The sequence below is a fragment of the Hemiscyllium ocellatum genome, chromosome 4 (genome assembly GCF_020745735.1).
Source record: "Hemiscyllium ocellatum isolate sHemOce1 chromosome 4, sHemOce1.pat.X.cur, whole genome shotgun sequence".
NCBI classification, from domain to species: Eukaryota; Metazoa; Chordata; class Chondrichthyes; order Orectolobiformes; family Hemiscylliidae; genus Hemiscyllium; species Hemiscyllium ocellatum.
The window spans coordinates 39,340,991-39,361,010 of record NC_083404.1 but is presented as its reverse complement, the minus strand read 5'-3'; the positions used below and the strand labels follow the sequence as shown (position 1 = coordinate 39,361,010).

General features: G+C 40.4%; 1 protein-coding gene across 1 annotated transcript in view; it reads left to right on the top strand.

The window, feature by feature from the left end:
* The first annotated feature begins 8,236 nt into the window (after nt 1-8,236).
* The window catches only part of LOC132815185 (fibrocystin-L-like), a 213,570-nt gene continuing 201,786 nt past the window's right edge, over nt 8,237-20,020 (top strand). Inside the window, 7 exon segments of the mRNA XM_060824000.1 lie at nt 8,237-8,303; nt 8,965-9,051; nt 9,126-9,270; nt 10,892-10,973; nt 11,457-11,514; nt 16,171-16,264; nt 17,141-17,194. Of these exon segments, the coding sequence (XP_060679983.1) occupies nt 8,237-8,303; nt 8,965-9,051; nt 9,126-9,270; nt 10,892-10,973; nt 11,457-11,514; nt 16,171-16,264; nt 17,141-17,194 (587 nt within the window).

Genomic DNA, 20,020 nt, shown 5'->3' with positions numbered 1-20,020 from the left:
AAGTGGGACTGATTAAAAATCAGGGTAATCGTTGTTTGTTGATGATTGGGTTTGTTAAGTTTATTTTAAGTAAGTTCAATTGGTTTCCTCAGCTTGTCTCTGAACAAGTCTTATTTATAAATTAATTTACCAGAAATTTCATGCAACAACAAAGGAAAATGAAAATCAAAAATTGTATACAGTAACACCTAGCTGGAGCAAATCCAGCCCAATTTGCAATAAAGGTATCAACTGGATAGATTGGGAATGATGCATATTAACATATAAATTGACCAAATCCTGTATAGTGTATTATAATGTTTGATTCAGTAAATCTGGAATAGTGTATGTTTACACACACATCCAGTAGTGGGATGTTGAGATTGATATTCAGATTCCTAACTCCCTCTGTTCCACAGTATTATTTACATTTTTTGTTACTTTGGTCTGGTGGTCTGCACTCATGATTCCATACTAAGCAATGGCAAACACATTGAACAGTCCTTGATGATGTTCGCATTACAGAGACTAACAGCAATATAAATTTCAGATTGTGATTTAAACCCCAATCCCAATTCCTATTTTGTTCATTTCAGACTTTAACCATTCAGTCAGCAGGAGATAGTCTGGTGAGTAACTCAGGATACTTAAAGTAATAATATCAAAGCAGGATAGTGACTTTATAAGCTCACTTTGGTTCTTCCTTCCTGGTTCAGCTTAGGACATGTGGTCAACACTTACTCTCTGGTCTCTCCAGCACCTACACTCATCTTGTGCTTCTGACAGATCAGAGCACTACTACCTTCAGTTTCATGCTTGGTGCCACACCTTGGTCACTGAAAATTGATCCTTATAACTCCTTCTGGCCAAAGCATGATCAATTACATCATTATATTTTGCTTGGCCTTAAGGGTGATGGATACTGACTACTTCCCCCTATCTCCTGATTGGAGATGCTTCATTGTCATCTATTTTGTTACTTTTTGACTCTGAGCTAAGATAACAGGATATTTCCTGATATTTTCCTTGCCAATTTGTTCAGGTGGAGTTTATGTTCTCTTGATTGATACTCTGACTCATTTTTGTTTGCTAAAGTGATAGAAAGTCTCTCTATATGGGAACACTGATCATTATTTGTTGTTGAAGCCCACCTACCAAGTGATTTTCTGTGGTGGCTGTTGTGTGGAATGAGTTTCTTAACTTTTAAAATAGATGATACAGTAAGAAGGTTATTCATAAACTTCAAACTGTACGAAGCCAACAAGCAAGCTACAGATACAAAAGTATAAAAATAGCAAAAGTTAGAGTGTACAAAGAGTCAGATAATGAGATTCTGATGTTACATAGTCTTCATTGATAAAATTCTCAAGGATTAGACAGTTAAATATTTAAATATGCACTTTTACAAAGTTAACTTCAACACAAAGCTTATTACGTTCAACCAAGTGTAATTGATTCTTTATTAAAGCATGACAAATTAAAATAAAACTAATGCAGTACACAGCTGCTAAATTTGTTTCCCCTCTTCTTACAATAAAACTCATCAAACCTTCTCTAACTGATATCACCAGAAATTTTAACACCAAAGTATTTAACAAGTTAAGAAGATGTGGGCCCAAACAGTCTTGAAGCTTCAAACTTCTTGCAATGTATCTCTGTGAAAAGCCATGGTGTGTTTCTTTGTCAAGTATTAAATTACAAATCTCCACATTGTTTAATCTTAGGCAGAATAATATGTTAGTTTAATCAATTATTATTATACTTGCATAATGATAAATATACATCAATTCCCCACTTTTAAATCAGTATCTGGTTACCAGAAGCTGGGATAGGATCATGTATACACGTGTAATGTTATTAAGGATTACCGTAATAGATAATTATCCTTGATCTAGTTACCAAAGTTTCTGATTGCCCTTGTTTCTCAATATGTTTGTGCTAGTTACCAAATTAGTTGATGTCCTCTTATGTAACAACTTAATGCAATCATACAAAGAGAAAATATTTGAAATGCTCAGCACATCAGGCAGCATCAATGGCAAAGGAAACAGAACATTTCAGTTGAATTACTTTATGTCATAACAAGAAAATGTCAGACAAGTGGAAGTTATGAACAAGTGTAGAGGCCATGAACTTTGTTTGAAGAAAGGATAGAACATTTGTTTTGTAGTAGTGAGAATGGTAGCAGAGATTAACTGATTTAGAGGAAAACCAATTTGAAATCTATATTTGTGATATAGATTAACTGGCACAGTAGCTCAGTGGTTTGCACTGCTGCCTCGCAGTGCAGGACCTGGATTTGATTTCATCCTCCACACTGTCTGTGCTGAATTGCCCATAGTCTGTGCCAAATTGCCCATAGTGTCCAAATATGTGCAGGCTGGATGGATTAAACATGGGAAATGCAGGGTCATTACTGGGATAATTTTGGGGGTGGGGGGTGGGGAGGGTGTTGGTGGGTGGTATGATCTTTGGATGGTCAATGTGGACTTGATGGGCTGAATGACCTGCTTCCATACTATAGAGGTTCTATGAATCTATTCTAACTATATTCGGAATAATTCAATAACAAGTCAGAACTTACATTGATTTATCACATTTCCCAACCTTTAAGTGACCTTAGGGTGTGTGCTTTACAGTCAAGAAGTATTTTTAAAGCAATAAATATAAGGAGACAGGTATTTAAAACAGAGAAGAGGTAACTTTTTCTCTCTCTCGAGCGTTTGGAATTTGAGTCCTCAAAAGGCAACGGATGAAAAATCTTTAAAGATTTTAAGGCGGGGTAAATAGCGTCTTGATTGCCAAGTAGATGAAAGATCATCAGGGAAAGGCATAATGTGGAGATGAGCTATGGTCTTATTGAATGGTGGAGCTGGCTTAAAGGACCAAGTGGCCCACTCTTGTTCCTTCTGTATGTGTTGGACCTTGGCAGTGAGTTGGTTTTCTCTGTAAGGAGATGTGGTGTTGCTCCTGCTTGCTATCCCTTTAGCAGCTCATGCCTCTGGGTTTTAGTTGATATTATGCCAACTCCGCAATACATTGAGTAACATCTCCGTGCTTTGGTATCAACTTATCAATGATCCAGGAGGCAAAAGGAAGTACTGGGAGGTATCACATTCACCGGAGAATTTTTATAAAGGGAGATTTGTAAGAGAGGCGTGGTAACACCTTGCCATTCAGAGTCATGAAAGCAATAAACACAATTAAACAGAGACAGAATTTCAGAAAGTATTGTAGTAACATTTGGATAGTTCAGATTTTGAAGTGGTTTCCATGGGGTTGAATGAGCCATTGTCCATTCTGTTCCTGAGCTTAGGTAAATACAGCAAGGGGCAGAAGAGTCAGACTCAGGTTTCTATGTTTCACCCCTCTCACACTGATGTTTACAGCCAAGTTGTTAATAGTGACGGAAGCGTGACTGATATGAAATATTCACAGTAATCATCTCACGTTCGGAACACAGACGAACAGAAAGGAGTATTTGATTAAAGCCTGTGTCTGGGGAAAGGTAAGTGGCATTGTGTGACCCAGGAGATTCATATATTCATTGGATAATGTCTCATTCTCTGGTTCAGTCTTTACTATTTCCAATCTTGGATTCAACCAAAGTACAATTTGCAACACCCTGAATTGGGGGTTCAAAGCAGGACTGGGTAAAGATCAGGGGGATTGGTGTTTGTTCATTATTAGGTTTGTTAAATTTATTTTAAGTAAAATCGATTGTCTTCCTCAACTCGGTCTCTGAACAAGTCTTATTGAGTCGATTCAAAAATAGAAATTGCTGGAAAAACTTAGCATCTATGAAGAGAAATCAGAGTTAACATTTCAGGTCGAGTAATCTTTCCTCAGTACTCTGTTTTTATTTAGTAGATTGATTACAAGAAATTACATGCGATAAAGAGAAAAGCAAATCAAAAATTATGTACAATAACATCTAGCTGGAGCAAATCCAGCCCCATGCGCAATAAGGCATAGACTGGATAGATCAGGAATGATGTATATTAACATACAAATTGACCAAATCCAGATCAGTGTACTGTATTGTTGATTATGTAAATCTGCAACAGTGTATTTTTACATAGAGATTACATAATTCAGCAGCAGGGTGTCATGGTTGTTATTCAAATTCCCACATATCTCTGCACCACTGTATAATTTACATTTTTGTTGCTGTGACCTGACGTTCTTGATTGTAACAGGATTGGGTGGATATGTTTGCATCCTATCATGTCACTTTCAAAATAAAGAGGCAAAATCTGAACTACCTGTACCACCTTTAATATCTTGTGCCTCAAACCCCAGCCTGCTTTCAAAAGGAGCATTTTGAAATGTAGTTGGAAAGGCTGTAAGCTTTTGAAGTGTTTGTAAACTAAATGCTGATAGAATTCCACAGAACCAGTATAATGCAGAACGAAACCACATAGCTTTCTCTGTATTTTGACTTGATGGTTTAAGTAACTTCCTTTATAAATAGTTATCGGGTATATGACCAGGACGGTTTTAAGAGGGATATGGGCCAAGTGCTGGCAAATGGGAGTGGATTAGTTTAGGATATCTGATCAGCATGGATTAGTTGGACTGAAGTGTCTGTTTCCCATGCTGTACATCTCGATGATTCTGTCTGAAGCCCTCTTGAAGACCTCAGTTGAACTTATCCCAACAACACTTCCAGGCAGAGTAATTCTGTCTCTAACTATTTACTCAGTATGGAAGTTTTTTCTCACCTCGCATTTGCTTCTTTTTCTCTGAAAAAAGTTAAAACTGGGCCAATACAGCAGGTCATACAGCTTCCAAAGAGCAGGAAAATTAACTTTTAGGGTCAAAACGTTTTGTCAAAACTCAGTTAAAACTGGGCCTTTTGGCTGTCGGTCCCTTTACTAGCAGGAACAATTACTTCCCATCTACTCTTGTCCAGATTCCTAATGATTTTGAAAACATCTCTCAAATCTCCCTTCAGTCTTCTCTTTTCCAAGGCAAACATGTTCCAACATCTTCACTGCATCTGGTGTTTCAGCTTGGAATCATTCTTGAAAACTGCATTCTCTCAATTCATTCACATAAATAAAAAGGGAGGAAGGGTCAGACCAGGAAATTACAGGGTAGTTAATCTAACTTGGTGGTGGGGGGAAATTGTGAGAAAATTCTAGAGAGCAGAAGCTACTTGCACTTGGAATGACATGGATAAGACAGGACTAGTCAGCATAGATTTGTTAATGGAAGATCATGTTTGATAGATTTGACGGAATCGTTTGAGGAGGTAGCAATGATTGTTGATGAGGGTAATTCATTTGATGTGTTCTACATGGAGTTTAGTAAGATATTTGATAAGATCCTTCATGGCAGACCAGTCAAGAAAATAAGAATCTGTGGGACTCTAGGCAAAGCAACAATTTGGATCCAAAACTGATTAAGAAACAGAAAACAGACAGTGATGGTAGAGGATGTCTCTGTGACAGGAATTCAATTTCCAGTGGGTTGTGCAGGGCTTGGAGGTGGAACCTTGGCTTTTTGTGGTGCACATTAATGATTGGGGCTTTAATATGATGAAGTTTGCAATAACATGAAAATTGGTAAGGTGGTAAATAGTGAGGAAGATATCTGTAGAGTGCAGGAGGATATCAATGGACTGATCAGCTGGGCAGGACAGTGGTGAATGGAATTCATCTCCGAGAAGTGAGATCCCAGGAAAGGGCTTACACTATTAATGTTAGGACCCAGGAAAGTACTGAAGGTGAGAGGGTCTTGGTGTGTACATACACAAATCCCAGAAGCAGCAAGGCTATTAGACAAGGTGATAGAAAGATATATGGGACACTGCCCTTTATTAACTGAGTCATAGAGTACAAAAGCACTGAGGTTATGCCTAAATCTATAACATGCTGATTAGTCTACAATTGGAGTACTCTGTGTAGTTCTAGTCACCACATTTTAAGATTGATTTCATTCCATCACAGTATAGAAGATTTACCAGGACACTGTCTGAAAAGTCTGAGCTATGCATAAAGATTCAAAAGGTTAGGGTTGTTTTCCTTGGAGCAGCAAAGGTTGAGTGGGACCTAATATGAGGTTTATAGGGTGATATATGAATGTCTGACTTATGAACACTCGTACATACAAATGCAATTTAAAATAATTTTAAAGATCTAATATGCAAATTATTTCCACACTTACGAATGGCTGTTTTACTGTATTGTGTTCCAAATTTGCATACAAATCGACTTATGAATAACTCAAGATGTTTGCAACTTGGGGACTGCCTGTATAAGATCATGAGGGGCAAAGGTAATGTTCATAGAAATTTTTTTTTAGATTACACTTACAGTATGGAAACAGGCCCTTCGGCCCAACAAGTCCACACCGACCCGCCGAAGCGCAACCCACCCATACCCCTACATTTACCCCCTACCTAACACTACGGGCAATCTAGCATGGCCAATTCACCTGACCCGCACATCTTTGGACTGTGGGAGGAAACCGGAGCACCCGGAGGAAACCCACGCAGACACGGGGAGAACGTGCAAACTCCACACAGTCAGTCGCCTGAGTCGGGAATTGAACCCGGGTCTACAGGCGCTGTGAGGCAGCAGTGCTAACCACTGTGCCACCCTACCAGTTCCATCAAAAGAGGGGTTAATAACCAGAGGGCATAGATATAAGTTGAGTAAAAGACTAAGCTGAGTGTTGAGAAGCATGTTTTTCATCTAGAAGGTAGAAGGAGTCTGAAAATCACTGCTTGAAGGGGTGCTTGGGTCAGAAACTGTTCACATTTTAGCAATATTTAGGTATTCACTTGTGTTGCCATGGTCTACAGGGGTGTTGGCCAAGAGCTGGAAAATTGGATTTCTGTAATCAGCTCTTTGTTAAATAATGTGGATATATTGGACTAAATATGCTGTAAGTGTCTGAGTCTGTGAGACATCCCTCTTATAGTGTGGCACCCAGAAAAAAAACAGGGGTGGCCAATCTCTGAAAGTCCAACTTACAAGTGCCAGTACTTCCAAGTGTGATCCCATACATGGATTTTAATTTTATAAGACCTGACATACGAACATTTCCTTTCGCTACAACAGCTACTTTCTAATGTCCTGCATTGTGTTCCAACTTACAAACAAAGAGACCTGCAAATGTAGTCCAGAACAGATCCATTTCCAACCGGGAATTGCCTGTATACAATGCTGCAGGTGAGGTCTAACAACTGGTTTATATAAGTTCAGCATGACCTCCTTGTTTTGTATCCTACACCTCCAATAATGAAGCCTAACATACTGTGTTTTTTTTAAACATTTCTTTGCCAGTCCTGCCACCTTTCATGGTTTAAATGTCCAGGTATTTTTGCTGCTCCGCATCACTTAGCCAGTGGCCTTTATTTTGTACCGTCACTCCATGTTCCTTGGACCAAAGTGTGTCATCTTACATTTCTGCATTCTGCATTCATTTGTCACCTATCCACCCACTCTTCCGGTGTGTCAATGTCACTGTCCTCCTCACAGGTCAACTTTTCCAAATTTTGTGTCATCCACAAACTTTGAAATTGTCCTTTGCAGGCCAAGATCTAGATAATTTATTTAAATCAGAAAAAGCAAGGATCCCAATATAGATCCTAAGGAATTCCACTGCAAGCTTTCTTCCAGCCCAAAAAATACTCCTTAACGATTATTCCTTGTTTCCTATCCCTTGACCAAATTCAAATCCACATGCTTCAATTCCTCTTAGTCCATGACTTATACTTTCCTCATAAATCTTTGTGTAACATTATAACAAAGCTTTTTAGAAGTCCATATACATCACAGTAACAGTCTTGAACTCATTAATCTTCTTTGTTAACTCTTCAAAAAAACTCCAGCAAACTGGTGAGACATGATTTTTCTTTCACAAATTCAGGACAAATACAAGAAATTAACTAACTCTGACCCTTGAATTAAAAGCTACTTATTAATAAAAAAAACTTATTTAAAGCCATCTAGCTCTGGAATGATAAAATACTAGAAAATACTCAGTGGATCTGTCAATATCCAGAGAAAGAAACAGGCTGAACATTTCAGGTTAATCAGATTTGATTAAATCTGGAGGTTTAACAGTTTATTAGCAAGTACAGGGCCCCCGGGAAGGAAGGGGATAGCAAACTGGGAAATGTTAGAGATTAAGTAGAAGGAAGCAATTCAACTACAGTTGTGTAATCTGTCAACACACAGCCTGATGCACTCTTTTTCCTCCCAACAGACAGATCCTAAAGGAGGAACGGGAGCTGTGCGATAACATGAAGGGCCAGTCAGTGCAATGGGGCGCGGCCATTGTACTGAGTCTCTGGTCACTGACCAATGCAGGTAATTGAGAATCAGCTCAAAACAGCCAAATGTTATCACACATCACTGCTGGTATTTAGCAAGTAGATTTCAGTTTTTTAAAACATTTTTATTAATCTGTATTTTATCAAAATATTAAATCTGAATTTGAATTAAATCTGAATTTGAAGAAATTTGACTGGGAGTCTTCACTGTTGAAGTATCGATTATCTACTCTCTCCTCCCCAATAAGTATCTATCTATCAGTCTGCCTGCTATTCCTATCTTTCTGTTTCTGTCATATCCACCTGTATGAACTATCCTTTGCATTTCTACCTTTCCACCTTCCCCCCGTTATTTATTTATTTAATTGTTTCTATGTGGGTGCTGCTGGCTAGGATTGTCCCAGAGGGCAGTTCAGAGTCAACCACACTGCTGTGGGCCCAGACTCCCATTTAGACCAGACTGGGTAAGGAGAATAGATTTCCTTTGCAAAATGGTTTTAGTGAAGCAGATGTGGTTACATAAATGCCATTTATTTTCTCCCCCTGTGTTTTTTACAATAATTGAGTTCAAATTTCTCTATCTGCTATGATGGGATTCAAACCCATGTTCCCAGAGCATTCACCTCAGGTTCTGGATTACTGATTCAGTGATTACATCACCACTTCCCATAATATCTATGTATTTATTTATTTCCTAGTTTCCCAAAGTGCTCCTATTGTTTTGGACATCACTCCTTACCATGGTAGTGTCAATGGAGCAACCAGGCTGACGATTAAAGGAAAAGGTAAGGCAGGTTACTCTCCCTCTTTGATGATTCTTACTCTTGCTATGTCTAATATACTTTGGCTGTCTTCACAGGTTTCTTAAAACCAAGGCCATTTGACTACACAGGAGGAAATGGACAACTGGGCAATAAAGTGCAGCTCCTATCAGAATCCAGGTCCATCCCCTGCGATGTAGAGAAAGATTCCAGCCACGAAACACAGATTATTTGCTACACCAGGTAAATATATTCAGTCTCTCTACGCAGGATCATACTGCATTTCATAAGGAACTGGATGACTAAAGGTTAAATAACTAATTTTCTTGTTAATATAACAGCAAGATAGATTTGATTTAAATTCATTTTAATTCATTCATGGGATCTGGGCATCTCTGGTAATGTCAGTATTTATTGTCCATCCCTTCGACACCCAATCAATCCAACAGGAGTTTTAAATGTTGCTTTTCTTTCATGATGTCATGACAATGGATCATAAACTCCGGTCACCTAGGGAAATATTGAATTTTTCATTGCAACCTGCATTTTTTTTTAAAAGGAGTTACAATCAATAGATGATTGCAAATGCAAGTTCAATGGCTGACTGGAAAGAAATTCTAGAATGTCACATCAGTGCAGAGTTACAGAAACCTGAAACAAAATGTCTAAAATGGAAAGAGATAAAGGGAAGGTGATTGACCTATTGGTATTATTGCTCAACTATTAATCTAGAGACGCAGGTAATGTTTTGGGGACTCAGATTTGAAATCTGCCACAGCAGATGGTGGAATTTGAATTCAATGATAAAAAACAAATTCTGGAATTAAGAATGCAATGATGACCATGAAATCATTGTCAATTGACAGAAAAAACCCATCGGGTTCATTAATGTCCTTCAGGGAACAAAACTTGGTAACCTTACCTAGTCTGGCCTAGGTGTGACTTCAGACCCACAGCACTATGGTTGACTCAACTGCCCTCTGAAATGGCCTAGCAAGCCATTCAATTGTACCAATTGCTACGACTTCTCAAAGAAATGAAACCGGACAGATCACCTGGCATCAACCTAAGCACCGGAAAAGACAATGGCAGAAACAGCCGTGTCAACCCTGCAAGACCACCTCACTAACAACTGGGGGCTAGTGCCAAAATTGGGAGAGCTGTCTCACAGACTAGTCAAACAACAGCTTGACATAGTCACACTCAGGGAATTATAACTGACAGAACATCTCCCCAACACCACCATCACCATGCCTGGATAATCTAATGTCATTCTTCATCCAGTGGGAGAAAAGACAAGGGCAAGTATCATGACAGTGGATCAACTGGCAGCATCTAGGGACATACTAAATTTCAATTTCAACATGTGATGTTGTTAAGAAATACATGCAACCATAGGGTTATATGATGTAAATTCAGTGACTGTCTGGTGTGGAATTCTGAAATGTCATTCCTGTAGGGAATCAGGGAAACTTCAACCAGAAATATTAAAATGGAGGAGATAACCCATTATCCTCATGTTTCAAATCTAATTCTTTTATTAATTTGAGAAAGTCTGATTAAATTGGCTCCCTTTAAAATCTAAATTCCTTAGGACTGGAAGAAAGGGGAAGGGATTCTTTTCTTAAATAAATGTTCTCGAGACCAACAAAGGGCACAGGTGAATAAGGAAGCGGAGCCAGTTCATCCTCATTAGATGGGTCTCAACTATCTAGGTTATCCCATCTGAAATCAAACCAAATTGGGCAGCATCACCCAGGGACTAGTCGCAAACAATGGTGAGAATTTTTCTGATGTTCTATTCAAAACACACTGTTAATCTGTGCTCCTTTGGTGTTCATGCATGTTTTTCCTTTCTTTTTAGACCACTACCAAAAGACAGCTATCAGGTTGTAGTGAGCGTAGACGGGGTTCCGATTAATGCCAACAAGATGATGGTATTTAATGTAAGTGGAACACATTTTCATTCATTATTTACAAGATGGAGCTCTCACAGACCTGGCCTTTAGTGTGCAGCTCATACTTTAATGTTGTTGATTGATAAATATAATCCAAGGCATCAACCAAATACAAAACACACAATGATATTGCCATGTAAAATTACATTGAAATTTGAGACTTTAGCTGCAGTCACTGTTGGCTCATAAAAGTTCTTCCTTCCCCATTTATCTCTCACCAGTAGACATCAACTCATGTTCCATTCCTTACTTAAAGATTACATTTTATAATCTTGCTGTCTCAGTTATGATCTGAAGGAGTCATTCATTCTCCCATTTGTAGATCTACCCAATTTTCATTCCGATCATAGACATTCCTTCCTCAATCTGTTCAGGACAAAATTAACTATTATGAATAGATGGGCTACCATCCAAATCATTGTCAACACTATGATATTGTTGGTATTTAATTTTTGACTTGTCTTTTAACAGTCAGAAGACCATTATACACCAACCATTGAGAGGATTTCACCCTCGTCTGGATTACCAGGTTTGTGCTGGAATCATGTTCTTAGATTTTTAGGAAATTTTTTTTTACAGATGGTTCTCATTCATCAAAGGCTCAAGAATGAGAGGGCACAGAGTTAAATGATCGGCAAGTGCTTAGGATTTGGAATGCATTGCCTGAGAATAGGCGAAAGTGAGGATTTCAAATGCTGGAGATCAGAGTTAAGTTAGAGTTGTGCTGGAAAAGCACAGCAGGTCAGGCAGCATCCCCGGAGCAGGGGAACCAACATTTCGGGCATCATTCCTGATGAAGGGCTTTTGCCTAGAACATCGATTCTCCTGTTCCAGGGATGCTGCCTGATCTGCTGTGCTTTTCCAGCACTACTCTAACTTGCCTGAGAATATACTGGCGGCAGATTCATTTGAGGCATTCAAAAGGAAAAGGAAAAGATATTCAGGTCTATGAGAAAAGGGCAGGGGAATGGCACCAATGAATTGTTCCTACAGCAGACCAGCACAAATGCATCATTTGTGCCACAACGACCGTATTGTTCTAATTAATTGTATAATTCATTCACAATGTGTTAGAGGGAAATATCTTTTCAAATACACAACATGCTACTGACATAGGGAATACTAGGAATGAATAGATGAAACTTACAGACTGATTAACAAACCTGTATGGTTCAGGAGTGGAGTAAGAGCTATACAGCTGGGGTTCAACAAAGTAGCCAGCTTTCCTCTTAAATAAGGTTTGCCATTTCATTTCATACCAGCAGATCCTTCTCATTATTGACAACTCTTTATTTTCTTAACAACATTCTTGCCAGCCCTGAAGTGACATGGTTTATGACTAGAAAGCTTGACAACTTGTGCAAGAAGTCCAATGAGACCCTTCCCAAAGTTGGGAGTGACTAGTTGCATTTTCCAACAGAGTTCTGGACATCGAGACAAGATTCTCATGAGAGGGAGCGATAAAAGGCCTATTCAAGTGGATCATTGCTCATTTCATCTCATTAACAGTAAATCTTGCCTTATTAATAAGCAGCTTCTAATTGGATCTTGGAATAATAGAACAAATATGCCAAGAATTCTCAACATGACAGTCAGAGCAGATACTTGATGACCCCAGCTTGCTGCTTGATACTTCAGACTACCAACTTGGACATCTGGCACCGTCTCAAGCTGTTCTCCATGACTGCACACACCCTATTACACAAGCACTTGCATCCAACACATGCCAGCCTCTCTGTGCCACCATGACACTTCTCTGAGCTATTTACAATAATTCTGTACTTCAAACTTTGCATTGTACCAACAACTGTCATTGCAGTAGTGCCCAGTTCACTCACCTCAGGGCTCTTTCTCTTACTCTCTGAACAGTCAGTCTCCTTGCAAAGGAGCAAGTAAGGACTGCAGATGCTGGAGATCAGAGACAAAAAGTGTGGCGCTGGAATAGCACAGCCGGTCAGATATCATCCGAGGAACATGAGAGTTGATGTTTCATGCATAAGCATTTCATCAGGAATGAATGAGTTCCTGATGAAGAGCTTATGCTCGAAATATTGACTCTCCTGCTCCTCGGATGTTGCCTGACCGGCTGTGCTTTTCCAGCGCCACACTTTTTGACACATTCTCCTTGCATCTACCTGGATGCTCACAGCATCTCTGTCTTGCCTTGCTTTGTTTTTTTGTGCTATGCCCCTCAGCCAGAGCATTACTGATGTATTGCCTTACTGTTTATTGTTGACATGAAACCAGGCAGCTTGTCCCTGTTATTAGCATTCAACAATCAAGGAAGTGATTACCTTGGTGTACGGCACTGTGCTATGTCAATCTCTCCAGCCACATACGTGTCAAAAACACATCTTGTGTTTCAAGCAAAAGGCCAAATTTCAAAATCTTACTGGAACAGTCCTCACTGATGTTGCGGGAGGCATCTGTCTCTGGAAGGCACCTCAACATAGTAAGTCAAGGATAAGCCTCTGCTATCAGTCTAGGGGTTTGAACACAGCTAGGCTCTGATCAAGGCACAGTCAGTGGCCTGTACCTCCACAGTTCAGAGAATGGGTTACAATCAGCCAATCCTGGGAGTCATAGGAATACAGTCAAGTGTTGCCCAAATCTCAGTCAGAGGTCTGGTCACACATTGTTTGGGGCTGTACAGCTAAGTCCCTGAAGGCATTGGCTATGGTCAGACCAGCTGGTCTGTGATGGAGGGGTCTGTAGTTCATAGCTGTGTGCAGCCCTTCAAAAGGACAACACCAGTAGACACACCCCCAGACACTGAGGGTGAAATACATGTGCAAACTCAGTTTTTTCAGTGACAAATAGACTAATTAGTCTCCAGTGTGGAGTCCCATTCCTCAATTCGGGCCCTACTGATGATTTGAAACAGGCTGCTAGGTGGACCTCACTTATGCTTGTGATGCATAGGAATAATCCGTGCATCTCTCAGAGATGGACTGTAATTACAGAAGTCGCAATCACACAGGGAAGCAGGCAGGTTATGGAAGGCAATGGCTATGATACTACAACCACTGCAGGAGTGCAGCAAAGTCACAACAATCCTGCTGCCTCAGGAATGCCTCCAGTGATAGGGCCGCCAGGGAGACCTGGATCCACCAATCTAAAGGGCTTCATCGGCCTTGCTGGTGGTCCCCAGAACCAATGGCAAGGTCACAGGGGGACAGAGAACCCTGACTTCACTGCAGATGCTCCTTCTTCACAAGCCGGTGGAAGAATCACACCCAGGCCACTCGAAGTCTCCTCTCGGGTCACTCCAGATATAGCTGTGTCTTCCACCTTCACCTCATCTGCTAATCCCAGCGCTGCAGGAATTTCAGCTGAGAAGGGTGCAGCTCCCTCTGGCAATGACAAAATATGCCCTGGGTTCCTTGACCAAAGCTCCAAGGCCAACTGGCTTCACTGTCAGGTAGCCTCACTCCACACACCAGTTATGGAATCCACGACTGCTCTGTGATGTAGAGAGAGGAAAAGAAAGAAGAAATATTTTGGGGGCACATGGTTGGCATGGATGACATCTGCCAGTGGATACATTATATAGATAAAATATTAAATGTTTCACTATATTCTGTGTGAGTCTCTGTGCTGCCAACCAGTGCGGTTAAAGGCACTGAAGCCACTCACCGCTATCCCTAACTCATCTTCCATAGACGAAAGGATGAAATGAGTAGCTACTGACCCTTTGCCTCTGCTTGTGAATTTCTCTGAAGTCATGGTTGGCCAACACCAGAAAGCCACCCACCCTCCCTGAAGCTGAACAAGTTCCTGGTCTCCTGCAGTCCTCCAAGTGCCAGTGACCTAGGAGGTTTTTTTACTCAGCCAGCTGCAGAGATGTGACAGTGAAGGACTCATAGCTTCCGACTCTCATCGAGCTAAAATACCCATCGCAATGTAAGTATCAAAGCTGGTGGAGAGTGCAGGAGTCAGTCTTGCCAGTGTAAAATCATAAACTATCTCGCAAATATCACAGATGTTCATTAAACTAAAAGACAGGGTGTACTGCTGGGACCTGTGCCTCTTCAGGTTGATGACCTCTGTCTTCACTTTTCGCAGTTTAGCAGCTTGAAGAACCATCAAAACAGAACTTCTGTGATCTCTTGCGGGAGAAACACTGCAACGTCAATAAACTCCTTCACAATGCAGCTCCCTCATCTTGGGAATTCTGAGCCAATGGTTTCCGTAGCACTACATCGCAGCTGTCCCTCCGCACACCATACATCGCAGCTGTCCCTCCACACACCCATACATCGCAGCTGTCCCTCCGCACACCATACATCGCAGCTGTCCCTCCACACACCCATACATCGCAGCTGTCCCTCCACACACCATACATCGCAGCTGTCCCTCCACACACCATACATCGCAGCTGTCCCTCCACACACCATACATCGCAGCTGTCCCTCCACACACCATACATCGCAGCTGTCCCTCCGCACACCATACATCGCAGCTGTCCCTCCACACACCATACATCGCAGCTGTCCCTCCGCACACCATACATCGCAGCTGTCCCTCCACACACCATACATCGCAGCTGTCCCTCCACACACCATACATCGCAGCTGTCCCTCCACACACCATACATCGCAGCTGTCCCTCCACACACCATACATCGCAGCTGTCCCTCCACACACCCATACATCAGCTGTCCTTCCCATTTACATTAATGGTCTCCTTACCATCTTCCAAAGCACCTTTTCACTCCTTCCTGTGTTATTTGTGTTTCTGTGTTATTTCATCTCATTTTATTTCAGTCCTTTACTGATCTGTTTCTTGTCTTTCAGAGTGCATTTTTTGTTTCTTTACAGCTGTTTGTACTACTGATAAATTGATGGAGATGACCATTGTGCATCTTCCAGCATTTTCCATCTTTTGCAGCTTCTCGGTCATCCCAAATGACTAATTCTCCAGTCCCACTCAATTGGTTTTTCACCAGCTGCTGTGGGATATTTTCATATCTATGAGGGATCAGATGGAATCTCAATCTACCATCTCATCTGAAAGGTGCCATGATCTTGGTCTCAGCCTCAACTATGTGCTCAAAGCCAAAGACTGGGGCTGAACTCACAAATTTAAAATAGTTCCTGTATTAATATTGTGAAGTGTTCTACCTGTGTACTACGTTTCACTTTTTTATTTCCTTCATTCATTCTAATTTTCTCTTCACAATTAGGTCAACTCATTCACATCTCTGGAGATATTTTTACTGATATTTATGGCAGTAACAAACCGATAGACTCCAATCTCAGAAAAACCAGGATTTTGAGGTAAAAATATACCTTTGAGTAAAGTCTGTAGTCACAGTCCTGCTGTATATACAATACAGTTTGAATCAGACTCAAGTGATTCAGTGGGTTATTCCTATCCCCATGTTGTCATTTATATAAAAGCAAACTCTCAAACTGGAATTTGGACATAGCTCTGCCAAAAAACTCAACTTAAATAAATTATGATGATTTGCCTTTTAAATGTTTGACCTTCATCGTGGCTGTGTTGATGTCCTTGAACTTGTTAACTAATAAGATTATAGGTTGCAGAGTTTGTTGAGATAGCAAGATCAGTTGCATAGCCATCTCAGAGCACTATCCAGCACTTAGTAAAACTTAGTCCCTTTTCAAAGCAGGAAAAACAGCTGTCAGTTTATGCTCAACAAAATCCCATAAATAGCAATACGACAGGACTCTTCCTCAGAACTATCAGACTTGAAATATTAACTGTTTGCCTCTCTTTTCAGATGCTACCAGACCTGCTGAGTTTCTCCACAACTTTCTATTTTAATTCCAACTTCCAGTATTCTGCCTTTATAATCAGGATATAATGATCTGCTTTTAAGGCAGTTATATTTTGGGTTGTTCATGTCCTTGAGAATTCTCAAGCTAAAATAGCACAATAGGGATTTTTTTAAGCACATCAGAGAGTGCTCAGTGTATCAATGCTTTTCTAAGAGCTCTCTATTTAGAATCTTAATTCCCGACTTTTAAGATGTGGAGTCGAGTGGCTTTTGTAGGTTGGGTAACTGTTACACTTAAAGATCACTTACATGTGTTTTTCAAAATGTGGTCCTTCTATAATTAGAATGAAAAGCTTTGATAATTAAAGTAACAGAAACTGCAAATAACAGCTTGTAATGTGTTCAACTGCAGGGTCTACGCTGGAGGGATGTTGTGTGACCTCCTTCATCCTGATTCTGATACATTGTGAGTTTGTAACACAGATTGCAAAATTATTATAGATCAACAGGTTCCATTTAGCGTGTTTTAATTCACTCATCTCATCTGACACTAAAGTGTAATCACTCCTATAATTCCAGATTTGTTCTTTCCAATTTTAATACCATTACTTAGTGCTATCAGCAAATGTTACTTGTCTGGGTTTCTGTACATGTATCATTGTTATTATAAACAAAACAATTCTCCCTCAGGCACTCTGTTCAATATTCTGCCTGTTCGTACCCTATCTGTCTTCTGTTATTTTTCAGCCTTCAGCCAAAAGGCATCAATTTGCCCTAGGCAGCAGCATAAATTAATGATTTTGAATTTGCAACCTATGCAGCATCATACCCATTTTTTCATTTCAATCAACTTGCTTCACATCAACTTGTTTTGTGTTCTAGCATTAAACTCATTAACACCCTTAATTTTTTATCCATGCCCAAGTTTTACCTGAAATGTTTGCAGGACCTATTCCAGCTCTCCAAGCCAGTCTGGGAAAAAGTGCCCTAAAAGCTTAGCTTTTCATCCAGGATGACGGAATCCCTAGGAGTTGGGCCGGACAACACTGGCATGACTATGTGGACTTCTGGATGCAAAGGCAAACTATGGAAGGCCTGCCTCAGTACTTTGGCACGGTGTTGAAGTTATTAAAATACAATTGAAACTAAAACAGCTCACACCTTTCACGGCCTCTCACCCAAAACACTCCCCTATGTAACCTCAATGCCAAATCACTATCCGTTGCCTTTATCTCCTCCATGCCAACTGACCTAGTATCCAGCTTCACAGACCATAAGTTATAAGATGACATGAATCAAAATGATGTATTTTGATACTGATATCTGATTAAATAAACATATTTACTGACAACAAAGCCATTCAATATATTGAAATTTTTTCAATGAATCACCTTTGAAAACAAGCATTTCACTTAACTGCTTAATGCCTTTCCTTCTAAGAACAAGCGTAGCTTGAAACCATTACAAATAATCATTCTTACGCAGTATTGAAACCTGATCTGCACTTTCTATCTACCTGGCTCTAAAAGACAGAGAAATTGCAGTTTGGTCATTGCTGGCTGGCACTGATTCACATGGTGCATAGCTGGACTTTCACTCGGAGCAGAAATCCCAGGCAGCCTCAGCAGTGGCAAGTACCTCTGACCACTGGTGAGCAGAAACTAGCACAAGAGCAGCTCCTTAGCAGCATGGTGCATTCAAGTTGAGGTGAGCAGTGGTTAGTAAGTTTGCGGACGACTCCAAATTTGGTGGCATACTAGAGAGTCCAGATGAAAGGTTCTAACCTGAAATATCGACTCCCCCTCACCTCTGATGCTGCCTGACCTGCTGTGCTTTCTCCAGCTCCAGTTTGACTTTCCAGCAACTGCAGTTCTTACTATCTTCAAGTGAAGACAGTTTTCTAAGATTACAAAAGGATCTTGATCAAATGAGACAATGTGCTGAGAATGGTCGATGATGTTCAATCTAGATAAGTGTGAGATATTGCATTTTAGTACAACAAACAAGGATAGGACTTATACAATTAATGGTAGGGTGATGGGGAATGTTGTAGAACAGATCAACTTCAAGGGACATAAATCTTTGAAGTCTCATGTAGACAGCGTGGTTAAAAAAGCATTTAGCATGCTTGCCTTCATTGCTCAGTCCTTTGAGTTTGTCATAGAATTCCTACAGTGTAGAAGCAGGCCATTCGGCCCATTGGGTCCACACCGACTCTCTGAATGGGACACCACCCTATCCACCCCACTACCCTATCCCTACAACCGTACATTTCCTTAGCCTGCACACCCCCTGGACATTATGGCCTATCTACCTAACCCCACATCCTTGGACTGTGGGAGGAAACTGGAGCACTCAAAGGAAACCCAAGCTGGCATAGGGAGAATGTGCAAACTCCACACAGACAGTCCTCCAAGGATGGAATTGAATCTGGGTCCCTGGCACTGAGGCAGCAGTGCTAATTGATCATGTGGAGGTTGTACAGGATATTGGTGAGACCTCTTCTGGAATACTGTGTCCAATTCTGTTACAGGATGAATATTATTAAGCTGGAGAGGGTTCAGAAGAGATTTACCAGGATGTTGCTGGGTATTGAAGGTTTGAGTTAAAAAGAAAGGCTGGATAGGCTGGGACTTTTTCCACTGGAGTGTAGGAGGTTCAAAGAAAAACTTATAGAAGTTCATAAAATAATGAGGGGTAAAGGTAGCATTAATGGTAGTTGATTTTTCCCCTATGATGGAGGATTTCAAGACTAGGGTACACATTTTTAAGGTGAGAGAAGTTTTAAAAAGACATGAGAAGCAAATTTTTGCACAGGTGGTTCGTATGTGAAATAACTTTCTGAGGAAATGGTGGATGTAGGTACAATTACAACATTTAAAAAAACATTTGGGTAAGTACATGAATCAGAAGGAGAGATATGGGCCAGGAGCAGGCAGGTGGGATGAGTTTAGTCTGGGATTCAGTTTAGCATGAACTGATTAGACCAAAGGGTCTGTTTCTGTGCTGTGTCACTATGAATAAGTTGCCTGAGGTCATGGAAAGAAAACCTGAACAAAATCAATACTCAGCTGACTTCTGGTAAAATTTAGCCCTTTGTGTTTGATGGGCAGCATTTCACCTGGAACATTGGCAGAGGCTTTCTGGAAGTTTAGGATACAACATGTTATAAGGCATACTCCATGAGTAAATGGTCTCCTTCATAAACTCAGTCATTAAATTAAATTAATGAACTGTACAAAGAGCTGTATTAGCAATATTTATATAATTATTGAATAACTGCAAGATTTTA